This window comes from Lucilia cuprina, chromosome 3 (assembly GCF_022045245.1).
Source record: "Lucilia cuprina isolate Lc7/37 chromosome 3, ASM2204524v1, whole genome shotgun sequence".
Lineage (NCBI taxonomy): Eukaryota > Metazoa > Arthropoda > Insecta > Diptera > Calliphoridae > Lucilia > Lucilia cuprina.
The window spans coordinates 57,047,364-57,063,691 of NC_060951.1; the positions used below are offsets into that span (position 1 = coordinate 57,047,364).

Genomic DNA, 16,328 nt, shown 5'->3' on the forward strand with positions numbered 1-16,328 from the left:
ACAGCATATTTTCCTGCATTAACTAGAAACGGATAAACCTGACCGGTATCACTATAACGTTTTAAACATTGAGCAAAATGGAACCAAGAAGGTTAACAACGAACAATAGAATTGCCAATATAGTCACTCTCCAAACATTAACCATAGGGAAACTAACTTTCTGTTAGAAGATTTCAAAAACATCTAAAGTTATTTTCGATTTTTTAAAAACATCTAAAAATACTAATAAAAGAATTAGTTTTTGCTTTTAAATTAATTTTTTTATTTGTATATCTATACATACGATTTAGTTTATTTTTCTGCAAATGTAAACTGTAGTTTTTACTTTTTAATTATAATAATTATGTATAAATTTAAATTTAAAGCTCATCAATAGAATGAGCCAAGTTTTGTAACAAAACTTGTTGATAGAAACATTAACTTTAGCACTTATAGTAAAGTAAAAATCAAAAACATATTACACAAACAAAATACACTTAACACACATAAAGTAGGGATGAAAAACAAGAAAAAAAGAAACAATAAAAATTTTAATTTTTAATTTTGTTACGTTTATAAACGTTAGGAATGTAATGTGGTATCATCAATTTTAATATATATTTTTTTTAAACACAAGGAAGAACAATATTTTAATTTCGTTTTTTCTTTTTTAGTTTTTAAGTAATACTGCCTTAAAAAAAAGTTATATTTTAAATTGTATGGCATTTTAAAGGTCTTTTTGCTTTTTCTTAATGTTTGTTGTTGCTCTTAAGTACTCGACGTTTTTTTAAAGAAAAAGGGATAAATGGGAAAATTGTAATAATTAAACTAATATGCAAAATTCTGCAGTTTTGAACTAAAATAAATTAAAATTATTAAGTGTTTATTTATGATAATTATTTGGCACAACTTTAAGTTTTAAAGTTTTTTAGTGCCATCGATGTCGATTGTTAGATCCTGTAAGGAGCCACGTGGTTGTAGAAGACTTCTCTTCTCGGGGTCTTTTGATTTTTTAGGTTTAGGACGATTAGTTTTTGTATAACGATTAATAACACCATCCGGTTCGTCCATCATTCGTAGTATTTGCGTTTGGTCTGATGAATCTATGGGCGCTATAGAAATATCTCGTACAGCTCTGAATTTACCGCAATTGTTTAAGTGTTCGTTCTCCAATCGAAAGAAATTCCAAACAAAGCGACTGTTTATTACAAAAAGAGACAATTTGTAGAGACATATGAATAGTTTATAATGGTTAATATACATACCGGAATACTTCCAAAATGCCGGTTATAGAAGTCATAATATCGCCACTTAAATATTTCATTTCGGTTATATAAAATGACAAGGCCCAGCTAAAACGCAATAGCAAATCCTCAACTATGGCAAAGTAATAGAAACCCTGAAAACACATCAATTACTAAATGAAATTCCTTTTAACTTTTTGCCTTAAACTTACAGTGGAAGAGTAAACAATTTCTTCTCTCAAGAAAGTATTTTCGCCGGCATTTTTATCAAACAAGCCCCAATCCATTTTTATATCCCATGTATAAGAATAACAAGAGGATACCACTGAAGCCACAATCCATAACCAGGTATAAGGATTATCAAAAGTATTGGAATAATAACCTTAAAATAAAAAAAAAGCATTTAGCAATACTTCTAGAATAGTTAGTCTTTGTTAAAGTACTTACGACTATTAAAACTTTTTAATGTGGCAAATATAACCACCATGAATGTCGTAGAATATTTGCCCGCATTTACCAAATGCGGGAAAGCTTCGCGTGTGTCACGGTAACGCCTAAGGCATTGAGCGAAACGGAACCAAGCAGGCAGACAATTAAAAATGGGTCTTATAATAAAGTCCTTTTCCATGCAAATAGAAGCATCACGAGCCTCAAACCAATTGCCATTGGTAAAATAGAAGCAGATTAAATATTCAAAATCTAATAGAGCAGTAGCCAAAGAGTTCAACTGATCACCCAGCCAGAAATCAGCAAAACCTACATGGAAGAAGGGGGCAGCTACCATACGACCCTTTTTTATAAGAATAATACCAACAAATGATTAAAATTTTATTGTTTTGTTTTAAATAGCAACAAGGACAACCTACCGATATTCTTAATAGCCAAAAACGAGCATCATGATGCAGTACATGAAAGGGATTTATTAGAAATAATACCATTATAATGGTTAATGTAAGCGGATTTATAAAAGCCGGTATACTTAAACTAGCCGAGTAGAGAAAACTCAACATGCTTAAAGTCCAAATGACACCAAAAATCGCCGCTAATTCCATTAGATGCTGTTCCGATAAATGATTTCTTGGATCTAATTCAAATATAAGTACATGATTAACACCCGATGAACGCCAGCCATAGATATTAACACCAATCAGAAATATAAACTCGATAATCAATAAAGGACCACGATATAAACGAAATGTGACTTTAAGATTTTCACCACTAATATCGTGGAAAATTGCTGTTTAGAAATTGAAGATTAGGTTTTGTATAGAAAACTGATCAATTTTAAGTTACTCACCAGACAACACCACCACAATACCCAAAACAATAAAGGAACCCGAAAACAAACCCACTTTAAATGTTGTCCAAGGACTCTGTTGTTCACCGAGAGGAGGAACACGCAAACGTTTCATAGCACGTTGACGATCACCACCCTCTAACTCGGAGGTAACAGTAGTCTCTGTTTCATTAATTATATTATCAATATCCTTATTAATAAAGAAATGTGAGGCCTCAACATGATCCTGACGCCACTTGGCACCAGTATCGACACGCAATAGTTTATCATGTTTCTTAAGAATCTTACGAAAACCGGTATGATTAAGATTTTGATAGTTTTGTAGAAGAATTAAACTTAAATAAAATTCACTGAATGCCAATTTAAGCTCTTGGGCCTTACGATGTGGCAAACCGGCTTTCTTTAAAGCTTTCGATTTTTTTGCACTGCGTTCAGACTCTTCGATACAGGTTTTCAGTTCAGCTTTTAAAGTAGCAAATTTACGTGTGGCTTCGGCTAATTTTTCCGAATAAAATGTATTGATCTTTTTCAATTCTTTGTCACAATAATGAAAGAAATTCTCATCAAAATTGGCAAAATGTCGTTTTAAAACTTCATCTTCCACACTGTCAACGGAGGGAGCTTCTTCTACAGCCATATAAAGCATGGCTTTCATTTCCTGCAGAAAAGCAAAAGTTTTTTTTTTTAATAAAATGTAAAAATAAAGTTTATATTAAATACAAATACTGACCTCATAGTTAATATATTGTTTACGCCATTCCGGCGTTATGTGAGCCGTTAAATGCTCAGCAAATTTCATGTTGGCAACTTACAAATTATGAATCTAAAATAAATAGATTTGAAAAATGATTCTTTAAAAAATTTAGATTGAAACTTGTTTATATTTAATAATGCATAATATTTTGTTTCATTATTTAAGATATGATGATTTTCATTAATAATTACGTAATATTAATGTATATGGTTGTATATAATATGTAATTATGTGTTCATTAGTTTGTCAATATTTGAAAAATTAAAATGCTCATCAATTACATTTGCTATAATTGATGGCTGACACATTTTAATGGTTTTGTGCTTAGGAAAATAAAATTTGGCAAAAATTTATCAAATATTTTATAATAAATACAAATTAATATTAAAAATTTGCTGAATGTAAAGCAAATTATAATTTGAAATGTTTCATTAATTAAAAAGTAAATAAAATAAAAAAACATTTTGGAGTCATTTTTGATTAATGCATTCATTTTCAAAATTTAATGGAATTTTAAATTCATATTTCTTGGTTTACAAATATAAAAAATCAAAATAGTACAAATTGAATGCGGAAAAAATACCAGAAATGATCAATTAGAACTGATAGCCTGATCATTCAATCATTATGCTGGTCGTTTAGGTTTGCAAATCTAGATTCAAAATTATAAAAAATTCCAAAAGTTCCAGTTGAAAATCAAGAAGTAAAAAAAAATTGATTCAAATAGTTGAAACTTTTCACTTATTAGTCCTAACAAAAATTGTTCAAAACAGTTTAAAATAGGGTTCTATAGTTGAAACGAAAAGTCGACCGTTTGCATTTAGTTAAAAGTCGACTTTAAGTATTTTATAAATAGTCGACTTTTCTACATTTTCCATCTTTTTTTTAGACTTCGATTTTTTCGTCTTTTTGACTTTTTTTGCGTTTTCCGATTTTTTCTTTCGATTTTTTTTTCGACTTTTTGACTATTTTCGACTTTCGATTTTTTCAACTATTTTTTTCAGTTTTTCCGACTATTGTAGAGTTTTTAACCTTTTTCCACTTTTTTAAAATTTTCGATTATTTTTGACTTTTTTTCTACTATTTTTAAATTTTCGACATTTCCAGACCTTTTTTCGACATTTTTCGAATTTTCGACTTTTATTTACAAAGTCGACTTTTCGACCTTTTTCATAGACGATAGTCGAGCTATCGACGTTTTTGGAACAAAATAGTCGACTTCGACTATCGTCTATGAAAAAGGTCGAAAAGTCGACTTAGTAAATAAAAGTCGAAAATTCCAAAAATGTCGGAAAAAGTCTAAAAAAGTCGAAAGTTCGAAAATAGTAGAAAAAAGAAAGTCGAATTATAGAATCCTAGTTTGAAATTGCTTTTTTTCATTTTTTTACAATATATATTTTTTTTTTAACTTCTCGATATACAAAGCACATTTAAGTCAATTTTTATATCTTTATTCAAGAAATAATTGGAAGGATATAAAAAAATTCGAATTTGAATCAACACTATCTTGATATTGGGTATAAAAATACAACAGATGTCTGCGATAGTGCTACTAAGCTAAATATTTACAAATGGAATTTTTAATCTTTAATAATGTCAATTTAATATTTAATAACTTGTTTATCAAATATTTATTATAGAATTATATTATGTATGCTTGCGAGACTTTTTAATATTTGTTTAATAATTATTTGCATCATGTTAATCATAATTTTAATTTTATATAAACAACAAACATTGAAAAATAGATTAGTTAGCAATGACCCATAAATTGCTAGAGAAGAAAATTGTAAAACAAATTTTAATTTAAAATACTTTTAGGAAAAATATTGTATATAATATTAAACTAATACTAAAATTTTACAAAAAAAAATGTAAACTTTCCCTAGTGGTCCTACATTGTTTACTTTTGTATAATGTGATATTTGACTTCAACTAACACTTAATACATTGTATGTATTTTGCCAAATGACATTTTCGCCGAATTTATTTTTAAACAAACGACAAACGTCATAGTTTTGTATATTTTTATTTGGTTTGTGAAAAATCTAAATCACAAATGTTTTTAACATACATACCAGGCATGGACAACTTCAATTTTTAAATACTACAATCTAAAAAAAAAAATAATACCTTTTAGGTTTTAAATAACTAGACTAGACAATAAATTACGAAACTGTAGACTAGACTATAAACTAGACTATAGACTATATACTAGTCTATAGACTAGTCTATAGACTAGACTATAGACTAGATTATAGACTAGACTATAGACTAGACTATAGACTAGACTATAGACTAGACTATAGACTAGACTATAGACTAGACTATAGACTAGACTATAGACTAGACTATAGACTAGACTATAGACTAGACTATAGACTAGACTATAGACTAGACTATAGACTAGACTATAGACTAGACTATAGACTAGACTATAGACTAGACTATAGACTTGACTATAGGCTAGACACTTTTCAATATCAAAAAGTACTAAAGTGTTGACTTTTCCTTGCCTGATACATACATATGTATGTATGTACACACTTATGCAAACTTACATACATACATAAAATATAAGCTTAATTATCTTTAAATTAGACAACACGATAAGATAATATAAACAATATTATTAGTACACATACCAACCAGCCGCTAATATCTTTTGACTACTCTATTATCGAAACACAAAACGTAAGATTTTAATTCAAACTATAGAAAAAGCAATCATAAATAATATTGAAATGAAGATTCCAACACACTAAATTACTTTAAGTCACTGTGTCATATTTTTAGCAACCAAGTGTTAAAAATTTGTTAAAACATTAAAGATCCGGCAAATAAATTGAATTGTAATGGGTTTTTACTTAAAATCAAAATTAAACGAAATGTCAAAAATAATATTCCGTAACTCACATTGACAGTACGTCGTATAGATAATTGTTTTTTTATATGGCTGCGTTGTCATAGTATTAAATGTATTTTGAGTTTATTTAGAATTTTCTTTCATTTAACGGATGAATTATTTTCATAATCATTTAATACATAAGTATTTATTTTGTGCCAAATTTAAGTTTTTGCTTGTTTTTTTTTTTTAATTTAATTTATCGTTATTAATAAAAATAAACATAAAGATATTCTTTTTATGCAATTTATTGTGTAAATATTGATTTTTATTTAACGAAATCTCTAAGATTTATATTTTTTATTCGTATTTGTTATCTTAAAAAAATGTAATTACCCTAAGATTTGTACGAGTAGTATTTTATTTGCTGTAGTGTGAGATTGTTATCAAACACAAACAATTTGATTTTTTTTCTCTGTAGACCTTAAACTGTGGTGATAGTTTTCATAGCCCCTATTATATGTATGTAGATCAGAGAGCATACAGTGTTGAGCAGAATAGTTAAGAGTAGTAGCCATATACAATAATACATATGTATATTAATTTTTTGTTTAGGTATTTATTATCTTTTTGGTATTTTTTTAAATAATCCATTATCAATATGTATGCGCAATAATAATTAATAAAAATTTTCAATTTATCTTTAAAAAGTAAATCAAAATCGATTAATTATAAATATTGGCTGTCAATTTTTAATTTGTAATAACTCATATTAAAAATGTATTTACAAACAATTAAATGTATACATAAATACATACATATGTTTGTGTGTAATTAAAAAAAAATATTTCGAACCTTCCCTGTAGTCATTTCGAACATTACTTTGAATTTTCGAACTTAATTTTAAATATTCTAACATAGCATTGTAGTGTCATCAAGTGTACTCCAAACTGCCAAATTTCAGACAATTCGGGCCATCAGAACTGGTTTTAATGGCTTTAAAATTTTTCGAACTTAAGTTCGAATTTTCGAAAAATTTATTTTTAGTTTTATGGCGCAGAGATTATTTTAAAACCATAAAAAATTTTTCGAACATAACTTTGTATTGTTTTGTCATTAGCTGTACTCACAACCGCCAAATTTCAGAAAATTCGGGCTACCAGAAATGGTCTAAAAACAATTTTCCGCAATTAATTCGTCGTTCGCCTGCGTAAGAAATAGAAATAAACCTATCGCACAGTTCGTTATGTACGACGAATTTCGTCATACGCACTGATTGTGCGTATTTTCATATTCGTTAGTGTGTTCTATATCTGACGACGAAAATTCGTTCTGAAAAATTCGTCGTTCGTCCCAATTGTGCTTATAGCATATAGCACAATAACTTTAGGTTTATATTTTTAATATTATAGAAAATTCAAAAAAAAAAATCAAAAAATCCCTTATTGGTTACGATTTATCTGTTGCTTGACATTCTTAATTTTAAGTTTCTTCGTTCTAGGTATATTATAGAAAGCTCAAAAAGTTCAAGTTAAAGAACAAAATAATACTAACGAAATCTTGATAGTAAGTTTTTCAAATTTGAAAATTTTTAAATATTTTTTCCCTCTTTGCTTTAATTTTCAAACATTTACCATATAAAACTGTATGTTTTTCATTTTTGTCAAATGTATCGAACTCGGATCGGATTCAATATTTGTTGAGCCGGGTTCAAAATTAAAATGATCTGGTACCTATTTAAACATCAATACACAATTTTTCCTATTATTAAGATAGAAGTACATAACACGCAGCATTGCGTTATAAGATTCTGTCAAAAAAAGTTAAAATAGTGTATTTTCATATGACAAGTTACAAAGTGTAGTTTGTAACGCGTCTGCCGCGAAAAGTTCAGAAACTTTGAACTGAGTTGTAATTTGTTTTGTGTAGAATAAAAATATACTAATATAAAATAAATTTCACAAACAATGATAGAGAAATATTAAAAATTTAAACAAAAACTTAAAATTTTGTTTTTTTTTTACAGTAACAATGTTAAAAAACGTTAAAAGAAATATTGAAATGACGCCTGGTATGTAACTTGCAGCTTGAAAAGAAAGAAAGCGTAAAACGTTGCCGCCTTAACCCGTGTTGTGTACTTCTACTTTTAGATATTTAAAAAGATGAACTTTTGCCTAATTACATGAATGCCCCTATTTTTCCAATTTAAGGCAAGTAAGGCAATTTAAGAGAAGTTTGATCTTTATGATTACATATTTTCTTTTTAAATTGTTGTTATAATTATATACATGATAAATGTATATATTTCTAAGAATTTGTCACAACAATTTACTCGTTTTTGCAAATAAAAACAGTTTCAATTACATCTTTAATAAATTAATGAAAATCACAAGACTTCAAGTCGAATAATTAAAAATTAAAATGTATTAATAAAAAAAGCAAAACAAAAATATATGTAATGACATTTACCTCAGTTTTTTATCGTCGATTTTCTTGTTTTACAATTTTTTTTCGCAAATTCTAAATATAAAAACGCTTAGTAAACATTTAATAATCCTTTGTAAACATTTGATTTTTTTTAATTTATTACCGCTGTTGTTGTCATAAAATCAACAACAAAAAACACTAACTACACAAACACTTTTCTTTCTTTTTGTTTTCCACGTTAATAAAAATTACTCTTCGTATTCATTCTTAAAATCATGTTTAAATTTAATTAATTCGCTTGTTTTTTTTTAACTTTTATTTTTTTTTTTATTATCAGTCTTTTTAAGTACAAAATTCACACTATTTAACTTAATCGTAGTATAATTTATTATTACACAAAAAATATCACTTTACAATTGATTTAGAAACAAACAAAAAAAGACAATTTTATGTGAATTAAGTAAAGGCACGCATTTTAGCAGGAAAATTAAATAATTTTCCGTAAATAATTGATAATAATTTTTGGTAATTTTTAAAGTAAACTCGGCAGACAATAATACGTTTTTATAAAGAAAGAATCGAAAAAGAACTAAACAAAGACACAGCTGTTAAATTTAAAGTGACATTTTGAACAGTGTTGCCAAAGTTTTTCGGTAACATCCTACCAGATTGACGGTAAAATAACGCTAGTACGTTTGTTGCAGAAACCGCTACATGTTTATGCATAAATATAAATAACTAAGTTTCTAAAACGTTTAGTTAAAGTCTACACAAAGAAACTTTTGTTTCAGCAATTAGGTACTAATTGCATTGATTTGTTTTTAATTAGTTTTTAATTTTTATATTAAACCAGGATATTGGCCATAATCGGTTATAAATAATAAGAATTAAAATGGTTCTGTTTCCCGCGAGAACTGATTGATATTTCTCTCATACACAAATCAGAATGAAATACCAGCGCTTATGAGAATGAAATAAAAGCATCACCAACACAGGGTGTTACAATGAAAATTAAATAATCAGGATTATACACTGAAAATAGGAAAAGTCGACTTTTCAACATTTTACATTTTATGAAAAGTCGACTTTTCGACTTTTTTCATTTAATTAAAAACATTACCAACACAGGTGGTGATGACTTTTAATATTTTATAAATAGTCGACTTTTCGACATTTTTCGACTTTTTCCGACTTTTATCGACTTTTTCCGAAGCCAGAAGCGTAAATTTATAATGTTGCCACATTATATTATTATTATTATTATTTATTATTATTAATAAAAAATTTTAATTATATTTTTTCTATTTGTTGCATTTTTTTGAGTTTTTTCGATTTCTTTCTACTTTTTTCGATTATTTTCGACTTTTCGGACTTTTATCGACTTTTTCCGACTTTTTTCGACTTTTTCCGACTTTATTCGACTTTATCCGACTTTTTTTGACTTTTCGACTTTTTCCGACTTTTCGACTTTTTTCGGCTCAAAGGGGAGTAGGGAAAAAATGGGCCTATTCTTATAAATGTTGGTAGATGAATTCACGTCTACTTCAAAGTTATTTATTTAGAATTTAAAAGTCTAATTAGTGTTTATAGGTGAATTTTGACCTTCAAGTAATTTTCTGAAGGGATTTTGAATGGGGGCTAGGGTCAAATGAGGCCCGATTATTACAAAAATCGGTAAAGTCGAAGTTTTGACGACTTTTGTTGACACAATAGAACAATTATGAGCCCAAAGGCCCTATTCGGGGGGGTTTGGTTGTATGGTCGCTAGGCGAAATAATAAACCGATTTTATACATTTTCAATAGGCTTCGTCCTTAGGCCAAAAAAAGAACGTGTGTAAAATTTGATCCAAGGTTTACATGGACAGCCAGTCAGACAGACGGACAGACATGGCTTAATCGACCCAGAAAACGATTCTAAGCCGATTGGTATAGTTTAAGGTGGGTATAGGACGAATATTTTTTGTATGTTACAAACATCAGCACAAACCCAATATACACTACCCACTAAAGTGGTGTAGGGTATAAAAAGTAAATAGACAGTAATAAATTGATACAATCCATTCTCTTAATATCCGGTTGTTTTTTATCAGTATTGGTCCTAGCTATAGAAGGATAAGAGGAAGTTGGGCCCATTAATATTCTATTAATATGTAATTGTAATTAAACTGCTCACTTATCCTTGTTTTAGCACAGAAGAAGTTTTTAAAGGATATTTTACTCTTATTTTATACTTTTTGCAACTCACTTTTATTTTTCCTTATTACTTTTCAGTAGCACATCTTATAACAAACTGACTTTAAAATTTCCATATAAGCGATACTGTAAAATCATTCAATATTTCTTTAAATCTTTATCATTTACATTCTTATCTGGCAAACAGAGAAGTGTGCCTAAAATTTTCTAATTAAAAACATTCAATAGAAAATGCTAATGAATGTAGATATTATTAAATAAATATTTATACATACGAGATAAAAACAAATTATGCTGGAAAATATGTTTGGCGGAAAAAAACTAAAGCTTCCGGCGCATTTAAACAAATATTTATTTTTTTATTGTTGGAATACAATAAAAAGCGCTCGCTTTATGTTTATTAGGTTACATTCTTTCTTCAATATTAAATATCAAAGAAATAAAGTTTATTTTTATTCGTTTTACAAAAAAAATTTTTAAGTGAAAATGTTAAAGATAATGTGATCATTGTCGTTTGTTGAGTTTATAAGAAGTTTTTAAATCTTGGCCACAGGTTTCAAACCCAAAATATTGAAGCATTGTTTCAATACAGCAGCAGTAGCTTCACACAACAAAATGCGACTACGATTGACCTTAACAATTTTTCCTTCCTTGTTCTTTTCGATGCAATAGCAATTATCGTAGAATTCCGAAAATACAGTGCACACTTCGTAACAATATTCACAGAGTAGATGCAGTAATAAGTCCTTTGAAATTTTCACCAAAATATCGGGGAATTTCAGCAAAGTTTTTGCCAATTTCCACTCCTTCTCATGTTCTAATACAATTTTGTTGGTTTGTAAAACTTTAGCCAAATCGGAAAAGTCTTCACCACTGTTGCGTGATATCGAACAAATACGTGTGTAGGCGTACAGTAAATAAACAGCAGTATTGCCACGATCTTCCAACATTTTATCGAATGAGAATACATATTCATTGGTACGATTATGACTTAAATCGGCGTATTTAATGCAACCATAGGCTACGGATTCTTGGGCAGCCTTAAGCTCTTCGGGAGTTAGAACCTTGTCACGCTCCTTTTCCAGAAGTTTATCCAATGATCTCTTTAGGCCCTCATCCAAGAGATCGGATAATTTTACAGTATCCCCAGAGCGTGTCTTGAATTTCTTACCATCTTCTCCCAGCACTACACCGAATTGCACATGATCGGCACGATGTTTTTGTGGGTCTAAAATACCGCATCTTTCGGCAGCCAAGTAAATATTCTTCAAATGAGTATTTTGTCCAGCATCTACTACATAGATTATCCATTCAACTTTTTCTTCTTCGATTCTATAGCGTATAGCAGCCATATCGGAAGTATCATAAGTGAAACCGCCATCTGATTTTACAATAGTCAAGGGTATAGAATCCTTCTCAGCGGTAGCCCACATAATTTTACGTCCCTCATCTAGTTCTAATAGATTTTTAGATTCTAAGAACTTAACCACATCTACCATGCGGCTTTGGTAAAATGATTCACCCTTTTCGGTAAGATGGACATCTAAACGATCGTAAATTTTTTGAAATTCGCGACGCGATACATCGCATATTAAAGTCCAGGCTTTAGTTGAATTGGGTTCACCACTTTGTAACTGTACTACACGATTATATGCGCGTTTTTTGAATTCCTCATCTTCGTCAAACCTTTTTTAAACAAAAATAATTGCTTTATTAAAAACAAACAAAGTAATGAAACTATTTTTATAAGAAGTTACCTCTTTTTGGACTCTTTGTAGAAAGCTTGCAAATCACTTATGGGAGGACTCTCATTAAGAAAATTGGGAAATCTGTCTTCCAAATGAGCAATTAACATGCCAAATTGTGTACCCCAATCACCTAAATGATTAACACGCAATACATCGTGACCCATAAATTCCAATAAACGGGAAATCGATTCACCAATAATGGTGGAACGCAAATGTCCCACATGCATTTCTTTGGCAATATTTGGCGAGGAGAAATCTACCAGAACACGTTGGCGTTTAACCTTGGGAGCCTTAACACCGGCACACAACATGTTGGCTAAAGCTTCCACGGCATAAGTTCTAATAAATATAAACAAATAAAAATAAAACATAAATGTTAAAAATATAACAAAAAAAAACTTACTTCTTGAGGAACACATTGATAAAACCAGCACCAGCTACTTCCATTTTCTCAACCACCGGTGAAACTTGACATTGTTTCAGCACCTCTTGGGCAATATCGCGTGGTGACTTATTAATGCCACTTGCTTTTAGTGTCTTAGCTAGAGACATAGCACTATTGCATTGGTAATCACCAAACTTGGCAGCATTAGCGTTAACAGGTGAAATAATCGCAGCAGTACCGGCTAATTGTGGATACGCTTTTGCAATGGCATTTGTAAATAAATCAAATAAATGATCACTTATAGAAATCATTTCATTGATTTGTTCTGGTATGACCGCTGGAACAAAAGTCTTTGTAGCACTACCACTTTGGGATTTTTTCTCATTTTCCAAAGCCTAAAGGGAAAATAAAAACGTGTATAGATGTTAAATTGACTCAAAAAGTGAGTCAGTGTAGGGTATAGGTGATGCAAAACAACCCAATATTGCAATTATGTATATGTGGGTTTGTATAGAACTTTAAAACTTACATTTTGCAATACAGCTAAACGATGTTTAAGTTTTGTATTTTCCAACTGCAGTTTCATCAGACCTTCGTCATGTTCCTCCAAACCGACACCGTTCTTTGTATCATCAATTTGCGCACGCAGCTCAGCTGTCAGTTGTTCCTAAAAAAGAATACCCCAATGTATAAAATTATTAAAACTTTAAACATTTCTTACCATAAAACACTTACTAATTCATGTAATGTATCAATTTCACGCTTTAAACTTGACATCTTCTATAATTTATTAAAACTTTTCCACTTACACCAAATGCCACATGTAGAGTCAAAACAAAAAAACTAGAATAGCAAAAAAAAAAGAATTGCGGCTGTCAAATACTTCTTTTTAGGTATAGACATTCAGCAGGAATTGATGACTCTAGGAAGTGTTTAGAAATATGCAAAAATATAAGTGGTAAAGTTCTAAATTTACGATAAAAAGTCGACTTTTTGGCATTTCGATTTTTTTCAAATTTTATATTTGCTAATCGCTAATTTAATTATGAAAAAAAAAAATTATTCCCATTATAATTCGATTTTGTTTTTTATAAAAAAATCTATTTTATTAAAAATTCACACAGATATTTTTATGTTATTTCTTATTTCTAAATATACTTAAGTATATGTCCTATACATATATTTTCACAACTTAAAATACCAAAATGAAAACATTTAAATTTCGTTGAATTGTAGCAAAATAAAAGTTGTTTAAAAAAACTGATCAAATCTTTAAGTTTCAAAAAGTAGATACATACATATAAATGATACCCATATCATCACATTTAGATATTTTAATTTCTCGTATATACTAAAGACGACTTCATCTCCCACTTTTTTATCTAGTTCCTCGATCCTCCGCGTCTATAGCACATTGCACAGTACAGTGTTGTGGTTCTTTTCATATGCATAAATAAATTTATAATTTTTAAGGTCTACCTCTTAAAACTAAACCTCTTTCCCGTATAGCTTCTGCCACAGCATCTTCATATACCTCATAGTAAAGCGGCCTTAAACGCGGACGTCTGGCCGGTGGATGAACTATGAAGACATTATTTCCTTCATTTTCGTTGCCCTCGCTGCGGCGACGTCGTCTCTGTAGACCATGCTGTTGTATAGCAGTATTAATAGCATAATTACTCAAATACTCGGCTCGTTCCTGACGATCTGCCTCAATGCGACGATTTATAAAATTATCACATTCACATTCAAAAAAAGCATTATGTTGCCACAACACCAACTGCTCATCGGTCATTTGAACTGCAGTAACGAATGATAACAACAACAAAAACAAAGTGTTAATAAATTTAATTAGTTTATTAAAAAGAAAAAAATAGTTGAACAGTAAAAACTTTTGTTGATACTTACAATTTGATGGCGGTAGCAGTGCAAATAAAAAATCCATATTCATATCAAAATTTTGCATTGTTATTATTTCTACTTTCTGCTTAACTCAATAAAGAATATAAAATTTATTGATTTTGTTAATATTTTATAAAAATTTCACTATTTGTTATTGTTTTGATGATAAACAAAGTGCATTTGTAGTTTATAAAGATCAGAGCTGGAAAAGTTTATATAATTGTACTTTTTGTGGTTAGTGGAATTTATATCTTAAAATTAAGAATGTATATTCTGACATGTCCTACTATGTGTTAACCTTCACCCAGGGAGTATGTTTAAATTAAAATTATTTTGTTTTGAAATATTTTAACAATTTGTAACAAGGTATGTTATTTTCTTGTACTTATTGGTAGTGGTGTTTACGTTTACAGTTACCTTGTTTATGTGTAATTTAATCATGACTTATCTTAAGGGGACTGAGATCCAATCATTGCAAAAACGGATGTATTATATAGATTTATATAAAAGCGGAAAAATCTTATTAAGTGTAATTTCCAAACTTTAATTTTCCATCTGTGATACAGAGTTCAGTGTCAGAGAAATTGTACAACGTGAGTCGTCGGACTATTAATGTCGGCGTTACACAGCACAGTGTTGCAGAATCGATATATTTGAAAATACATCTGGTATTTCTTAAGGGCTGATCCTATCAGGGTAATACTTAACAAACGGGAGGTGGAAGAAGGGTACCTTCGATATTTTTTAAACGCTTACCTTTTACATAAACAAATCGTAAGTCATTCCGATTATGAGCTATTTTGATCAAGCAATTCAAAGGAGGAAATACAAATCGGAAAACAGTTTTGAAAACCTACATGTGTTTACTTTTTATTCCTAAAGTATTTCAAAAGAAATGTGGATACTGTGATTCGATTTTTTTACATTTTGTTTTTTTACAATGAAAAAATTTAAAAAAGATCAAATTTTATTTGATTTTAACTAAACTGAAGTCAAAATCATATGAGGTTAAATATCAATGAAGAGTATTTGAAATTTATCAAAGTTTTAAAAAATTTTCTATAAAATACAATAATAAAACGAGTTTTTTTTAGAAAAAGGGTTGATTTTTATTAATTTAAACTTAAAATTGTTCACATATTATTCATATATTTTGTTATTTAAATATTGTTTTGTTTTTACAAGCACTTAATACATTTTTTTTTTGTTTGTTAAATATTATTACATACTATGTTTTACATTTATATTACGGTTCTTTTTAAAAATTTCTTTAGACTTTATTTTTTATTATTTTTTGAAATTCACATAAAGTAGCCATTTAAATTTTTAATTTAGTTTTAATTCCCAAAATCATTTCCATGAAATGTGTGTATGTATGTTTTAAGAACTAGAAATGATACTTTATTTATTGAAATATATTTTTTGTAATTTATTTCAATATTGCTATAATTGGTATATAATATAAATAATTTTTTTTTGCGGTTTAAATATAATTTGTTATAATTTTATAATTAATTTCAATTTCTAGTTGGCAAAAAATGCATTTTAAGTTA

At 28.8% G+C, this 16,328-nt stretch overlaps 3 protein-coding genes across 4 annotated transcripts; all 3 read right to left on the reverse strand.

Annotated features, from left to right (window-relative positions):
• Positions 1-245: 245 nt before the first annotated feature.
• Positions 246-9,102, reverse strand: LOC111681468 (xenotropic and polytropic retrovirus receptor 1). 2 transcript variants are annotated; one of them, XM_023443253.2, is made up of 8 exons: positions 8,589-9,102; positions 3,251-3,343; positions 2,521-3,178; positions 2,090-2,460; positions 1,671-2,013; positions 1,436-1,605; positions 1,245-1,378; positions 246-1,177 (listed from the first exon to the last, which is right to left on the reverse strand). In XM_023443253.2, exons 2-8 carry the CDS (start codon positions 3,317-3,319, stop codon positions 898-900), a joined length of 2,025 nt encoding a protein of 674 aa, XP_023299021.1. In that variant the 5' UTR covers positions 3,320-3,343; positions 8,589-9,102; the 3' UTR covers positions 246-897. The 2 variants fall into 2 exon arrangements, with proteins under 2 accessions (XP_023299021.1, XP_046802694.1); XM_046946738.1 differs by lacking the exon at positions 8,589-9,102 and adding an exon at positions 5,920-5,942.
• A 2,028-nt stretch (positions 9,103-11,130) lies between these two features.
• Positions 11,131-13,763, reverse strand: LOC111681466 (probable arginine--tRNA ligase, cytoplasmic). Its single transcript, XM_023443252.2, has 5 exons — positions 13,609-13,763; positions 13,403-13,540; positions 12,892-13,268; positions 12,498-12,827; positions 11,131-12,426 (listed from the first exon to the last, which is right to left on the reverse strand). Exons 1-5 carry the CDS (start codon positions 13,648-13,650, stop codon positions 11,277-11,279), a joined length of 2,037 nt encoding a protein of 678 aa, XP_023299020.2. The 5' UTR covers positions 13,651-13,763; the 3' UTR covers positions 11,131-11,276.
• A 491-nt stretch (positions 13,764-14,254) lies between these two features.
• LOC111681476 lies at positions 14,255-14,975 on the reverse strand. Its single transcript, XM_023443263.2, has 2 exons — positions 14,782-14,975; positions 14,255-14,673 (listed from the first exon to the last, which is right to left on the reverse strand). Exons 1-2 carry the CDS (start codon positions 14,837-14,839, stop codon positions 14,342-14,344), a joined length of 390 nt encoding a protein of 129 aa, XP_023299031.2. The 5' UTR covers positions 14,840-14,975; the 3' UTR covers positions 14,255-14,341.
• Between the last annotated feature and the right edge of the window lie 1,353 nt (positions 14,976-16,328).

Bases quoted from the DNA above. Each gene is read 5' to 3' on its own strand.
- LOC111681468 (XM_023443253.2), bottom strand. From the start codon at position 3,319: ATGAAATTTGCTGAGCATTTAACGGCTCACATAACGCCGGAATGGCGT. The intron at 2,461-2,520 runs GTGAGTAACTTA...ATTTCTAAACAG, and splicing joins TATTGTGGTGGTGTTGTCTG to CAATTTTCCACGATATTAGT. The intron at 1,606-1,670 runs GTAAGTACTTTA...TTTTATTTTAAG, and splicing joins ATTAAAAAGTTTTAATAGTC to GTTATTATTCCAATACTTTT.
- LOC111681466 (XM_023443252.2), bottom strand. From the start codon at position 13,650: ATGTCAAGTTTAAAGCGTGAAATTGATACATTACATGAATTA. The intron at 13,269-13,402 runs GTAAGTTTTAAA...TTTTCCCTTTAG, and splicing joins GTTTAGCTGTATTGCAAAAT to GCTTTGGAAAATGAGAAAAA. The intron at 12,828-12,891 runs GTAAGTTTTTTT...TATATTTATTAG, and splicing joins ATCAATGTGTTCCTCAAGAA to AACTTATGCCGTGGAAGCTT.
- LOC111681476 (XM_023443263.2), bottom strand. From the start codon at position 14,839: ATGCAAAATTTTGATATGAATATGGATTTTTTATTTGCACTGCTACCG. The intron at 14,674-14,781 runs GTAAGTATCAAC...TCGTTACTGCAG, and splicing joins ACTGCTACCGCCATCAAATT to TTCAAATGACCGATGAGCAG.